The sequence below is a fragment of the Coturnix japonica genome, unplaced genomic scaffold, assembly GCF_001577835.2.
Source record: "Coturnix japonica isolate 7356 unplaced genomic scaffold, Coturnix japonica 2.1 chrUnrandom927, whole genome shotgun sequence".
NCBI classification, from domain to species: Eukaryota; Metazoa; Chordata; class Aves; order Galliformes; family Phasianidae; genus Coturnix; species Coturnix japonica.
This window is the reverse complement of record NW_015440279.1, coordinates 1-6,385: the sequence shown is the minus strand read 5'-3', so window position 1 is coordinate 6,385 and position 6,385 is coordinate 1. Positions and strand designations below refer to the sequence as shown.

General features: G+C 52.7%; 1 protein-coding gene across 1 annotated transcript in view; it reads left to right on the top strand.

Annotated features, from left to right (window-relative positions):
• Nucleotides 1-1,007, top strand: part of LOC107307795 (ras/Rap GTPase-activating protein SynGAP-like) — a gene marked incomplete at its 3' end in the record, with an annotated part of 4,929 nt that extends 3,922 nt beyond the window's left edge. The window contains exon 3 of the mRNA XM_015851298.2: nt 972-1,007. Coding sequence (XP_015706784.1) covers nt 972-1,007 — 36 coding nt within the window. The remainder of the gene's footprint in view (nt 1-971) is intronic.
• Between the last annotated feature and the right edge of the window lie 5,378 nt (nt 1,008-6,385).

Genomic DNA, 6,385 nt, shown 5'->3' with positions numbered 1-6,385 from the left:
CACCCCCCAACCCCCATCACTCCCCATCTAGACCCATTGATCCCTTCCCTTCCCCATCCCCATCATACCCTACCCCCACCCCATATCCAGCTTTGGGGACCCCCATATCTCCCCATCTAGACCCACTGATCCCATTGTTCCCCCCCCATATCTCAGCGTGTTCCCCCGTGAGCTGAAGGAGGTTTTCACCCCATCATATCCCACCCCAACCCCATAACCAACTATGGGGACCCCATATCCAGCTCTGGGGACCCCCGTCCCCTTCTGCCCCCCACATGTCCCCATCTAGACCCACTGATCCCATTGTTCCCCCCCCACATATTGCAGCGTGTTCCCCCGTGAGCTGAAGGAGGTTTTTGCCCCATCATATCCCACCCCGACCCCATATCCAGCTCTAGGGACCCCATATTCAACTATGGGGACCCCATATCCATCTCTGGGGACCCTCCAACCCCATCACTCCCCATCTAGACCCACTTATCCCTTCCCCATCCCCATCATATCCCACCCCCACCCCATATCCAGCTCTAGGGAGCCCCCAACCCCATCACTCCCCATCTAGACCCACTGATCCCTTCCCTTCCCCATCATATCCCACCCCCAACCCCATATCCAGGTCTGGGGACCCCCATATCTCCCCATCCAGACCCACTGATCCCTTTTCATCCCCATCATATCCCACCCCATATCCAGCTATGGGGACCCCCATCACCCCCATCTAGACCCACTGATCCCATCCCCATCATATCCCACCCCATATCCAGCTATGGGGACACCCATCACCCCCATCTAGACCCACTGATCCCTCCCCATCCCCGTCATATCCCACCCCAACCCCATATCCAACTATGGGGACCCCATATCCATCTCTGGGGACCCCCCTGCCCCATATCTCCCCATCCAGACCCCCTAACCCCATTGTTCCCCCCATATAGACCCCCTAACCCCGTTGTTCCCCCCATTGATTGCAGCGTGTTCCCCCGTGAGCTCAAGGAGGTTTTCACCCCGTCATATCCCACCCCGACCCCATATTCAACTATGGGGACCCCATATCCATCTCTGGGGACCCCCCAGCCCCATATCTCCCCATCACGACCCACTGATCCCATTGTTCCCCCCCATTGATTGCAGCGTGTTCCCCCGTGAGCTCAAGGAGGTTTTCACCCCATCACATCCCACCCCAACCCCATATCCAGCTATGGGGACCCCCATCCCCTTCTGCCCCCCATATCTCCCCATCTAGACCCACTGATCCCTTCCCTACCCAACCTCATCATATCCCACCCCATATCCATCTCTGGGGACCCTCCAACCCCATATCTCCTCATCTAGACCCACTGATCCCTCCCCATCCCCATCATATCCCACCCCAACCCCATATCCAGCTATGGGGACCCCCTTCCCCTTCTCCCCCCATATCTCCCCATCTAGACCCACTGATCCCTTCCCTTCCCCATCATATCCCACCCTGACCCCATATCCAGCTCTGAAGACCCCCGTCCCCTTCTCCCCGCCATCATCCCCCATCTAGACCCACTGATCCCTCCCCATCCCCACCCCAACCCCATCACTCCCCATATAGACCCACTGATCCCTCCCCATCCCCATCATATCCCACCCGAACCCCATAACCAACTATGGGGACCCCATATCCATCTCTGGGGACCCCCCAGCCCCATATCTCCCCATCCAGACCCCCTAACCCCATTGTTCCCCCCATCTAGACCCCCTAACCCCATCCTCCCCCATAGAGTATTCAGCATGTTCCCGTGAAGCTGAAGGAGGTTTTCACCCATGCATATCCCCACCCCAAACCCCCATAACTCCAGCTCTCCATGGGTGACCCCAGCCCGCATATCTCCCCCATCAGACCCTCCCTAACCCCATGCTTCCCCTATAGACCCCCTACCTCCGATTTTCCCCCATTGATTGCAGCGGTTCCCCGTTGCAGCGTCCAAGGAGGTCTCTTCACCCCGTCATATCCCAACCCCACCCCATATCAAACTATGGGGACCCCAATATCCAGCTCCTGTGGGGACCCCCTACCCCATACTCTCCCCATCTCGACCCCTACACCCCAATGCTCCCCCCCCCATTGGATTTTGGCAGCGTGCTTCCCCCGTGAGCTCAAGGAGCGTCTTTGCGTCGTGTCCCCGTGGCGGCTGCGTTCGCCGCCCCTTCCACCCGCCCCGGCCCCCCCTAGAGCCCGGGCTGAGGGACATCGCGGATCGTCTGATCAGCGCGTTCCCCTGTTCCTGCGCTTCCCTGTGGCCGGCCGGTATTGTCCCCGAGTCTGTCGGGTTAATGCAGGAATATTCCCGACGAGCAGACGGCCAGAACACTCACACATTCGATCAGCCCAAGGTCATCCAAGAACCGGCCAACCTTCAGCAAGGTGAGATTAATGGGTGTATGGGGGTATGGGTGTATGGGGTGTATGGGTTGTATGGGATGTATGGGGGTATGGGGGGTATGGGTGTTATGGGTGTATGGGGTATTGGGGGTCATGGGGTATATGGGTTTATTGGGATGAGGGGTATGGGTGTATGGGGTGTATGGGGGGGTAGTATGGGTGTGTGGTGTATGTGGTGTATGTGATATATGTGGTATATGTGATGTATGTGGTGTATGTAATGTATGTGGTATATGGTGTATTGGATTGTATGGGGTGTATGGCGGCCTGTATGGGCGGTATGGATATATGGCGGTTATGGGGTGATGGGGGTGTATGGGTGTATGGGTGTTATGGGGTGCTATGGGGCTGTGATGGGTATATGGGTCGTGTGATGGGAGTGTATGGGCTGTATGGGGTGGTATCGGGATGTATGGGTGTTTATGGCGGTGCTTATGCGTGTTATGGGGTATATGGGGTGCTACTGGTGGTGTCATGGGTATATGGGTATATGGGTTTTGTGGCGTGCTATGGGTTGTACTCGGGGTGTATGGGCGTATTTATGGGTGTATTGGGTGTGTTGGGTGTATTGGGTGTGTTGGGTGTATTGGGTGTATGGCGCGTGATGGGGTAATGGCGTTGATTGGGTGTATGGGCATGTATGGGGTTATGGGTGTTGTTATGGGGTGTATGGGGTTGTATGGTATATGGGCCGCTATATGGGGTATATGCGGATAACTATGGGGTGTATGGGGTATAATGGGGCGGTCATGGCGTGCTGGTATCGGGGTGTATGGGGTGTTATGGGGTTTATGGGTATATGGCGTTGTAGGGGTGTATGGGATATATGGGGTGTGCTCACTCGCGCTGGGTGCTATGGGGTGTATGCGGTGTATGGGGTATGGGGTGTAATATGGGTAATATGGCGGGTGTATGGCGTCTAGGGGGCCTATGGTGTTATGCGGGCGTGTATTGGGGTGTATGGGATGTATGGGTGTGTATGGGCATGTATGGGGTGTATCGAGGTGTAATGGCGATTGATGGCGGTATTATGGGTGTATTGGGGGTATGGGGTTGTATGGGGTTATATGGCGGTATATGGGTCGTTATGAGGTGTATGGGGTGTATGGTGTATGGGTTATGGGGTGTTATGGGGTATACTCGGTGTATGGCGTTTGTATGGGGTGTATGCGTATCATGGGGTGTATGGGTGTATGAGCGTTGTATGGGGGTGTATGCGGGGTGTCATGGGGTTGTATGGGGTGTATGGGTATATGCGGTTGTGATGGGCGTGTTGGGTATATGGGGTGTATGGGGTGTATGGGGTTGGTATGGGTGTATGGGGTGTATGGGGTTATGGGGTGCTTATGGGGTGTATCGGGGTGGTATGGGACTGTATGGGGTTATGGGGTGGTATGGGTGTATGGGGTGTATGGGGTATTGGGGTGTATGGCGGTGTATGGCGGTGTATGGCGGTGTATGGCGGTGTATGGCGGTGTATGGCGGGGTATGGCGGTGTATGGCGGGGTATGGCGGTGTATGGGGGTGTATGGGTATATGGGATGTATGGGTGTATGGGCGTGTATTTGGGGTGCCTATGGGGTGTATGGGGGTGTATGGGGTTATGGGGTGTATGGGGATATGGGGTGGATCGGGGTGTATGGGGTAATATGGGGTGTATGGGTGAGGGGTTATGGGTATATGGGCGGTTCGTATGGGGTGTATGGGGTGTATGGCCGTGTATGGGGTATATGGCGGGTATGCGGGTTGTATGGGGTGTATGGGTGTACTGGGTATATGGCGTGCTATGGGATGCTATTGGTGTATGGGGTGTTATGGGTGTCTATGGGATGTATGGGGTGTATGGGGTGTATGGGATGGTCTGTGGTGTATTGGGCGTGCTATGGGGATGTATGGGGGTATATGGGATATGGCATATATGGATTATATGGGATATATGGGATATATGCGCGCTATATGGGGATATATGGGCAATATGGGATATATGTTGCACTCTATGGGGTATATGGGTGTATGGTGTTATGGGGTAGTAATGGGTGTATGGGGTGTATGGGGATACTATGGGGTGTATGGATTATATGGGATATAGGATATATGGAGGTATTCATGGGAATATATGGATGCTATGGGATGTATGTGGTATTATGGGATATATGGGATATATGGTATCACTGGCGGTGTATGGGTGTTTATGGGGTATATGGGGTGTAATGGGGGTATGGGATATATGGGATATATGGATGTTATGGGATTAGTATTGGATCATATGGGATGTATGGGGATATATGGGATATATGGGGTATATGGATATATCGGGATATATGGGATATATGGGAACTTGGGAGCTATTGGATGTATGGATATATGCGGGGTGCGATGTATTGGGATTATGGGATATACGGACTATGGGACTATGGGATGATGGATATGGGAGTATGGGATATGGGATGGCGGTATGGAGATATGTGATATGGAATGACTGGGATACTGGGATTGGGCAACATGATGGATATGGGACTAATGGATATGCGGATATGGGATTTGGGGTATGGGATATTGGGGATATGGATATGGCGCTATGGGGCTATGCGGCATATTGGATGGGGATGCGATGGCATGGATGATGAGATGGATGGGATGTGGGTATGGATTGGTGGGATTATGGGATATGGGATATGGGATGATTGGATAATGGCTATGGGATATCGGGATTATGGATGGGATGGGTGGCTATGGGACTATTGGCATATGGGATGATGGCGCGTTATGGGATATTGGGATATGGGAGTATGGAGTCTGGGATATGGATGTGGGAGACTGGGATGAGATGAGGATGCGATGGTCCGATACGATGGATATGGGATATGGATACAGGAGATGGGACATGGGATGGGATGGGATGGGATGCGATGGGAATGGTGGATAGAGATGGGATGGGATGGGATGGGATGGATGGATATTGGGATATGGGGATATGGGATACAGGATGGGATGGCATGGGATGGGCATGGGACGTGGTGATGGATGGGATGGGATGAGATGCGTGATAGCAGATGGGATGATGGGACTGGGACTCGCAGATGGAGAGTTATAGGGAAAAGGGGCCAAAGTGAATTTGGGGATTGTGCGAACCTGTGATGGGGATTTGGGATGGGATGGATGGGATGGGATGGGATTTAGAGGATGGGATGGGATGGATGTTGGACATATTAACTAGAGTTGTTAGAATGTGGATTGGAGACACTCATGGATTTAGTTGGAAATTGTGGATTACAGGATGCCATCAATGTTGAGGTGATGGTGTGGGGCGTTAGGTAGGAAAGGTATGATTGGGCCCATAGGATATGATAGGGTGCGATAAGAGTATAGGTGTTGTGTGGGCTGTGTTGATTGTTGGATGGTGATTGGGATCGGTTTTGATTTGGTGTGTTTGGGCTTGGGTGCAGAATCAGACGTTCACTGGTTGATAGGCATCCAGATGATATGGCTAAAATACATAGGGTGCTTAGTGTGTATGCTGTATCTGAATTTTATGCATATGTATGGGAAAGAGCCATTACAGGGAGATGGGCCATACAAGGTGATGGTGGGGGTGATGTGGATGGCGAGTGAATGAGACAAGCTGGTGTGGGTGTGTAACTGCACGCCAGAAACCCCAGTTTGGGGGACACCCCCCATTAAGGGATGCTCCAAGTGCGGTTGCATAGTAGCCGCACTGCAGAAGCTTACCATGGCACGGGAGATGGGATATACGTGGGATACTTATGTGGAACTATACTGCTTTATTAATGGTGTGCTATGGTGGATAATCCGGTTTTTGATGCTGGCTTGTCCTCCTGATGATGCCTAGCTACTATCGGAAAATGATGATGTGGATTAGGATTTGTTACAACGTGTAGTTTGTTCCGAAATTTTATTTGAGTGCGGATGATGGATATGGAATATGGGATGAAGGTGGATATGGCAGAATGT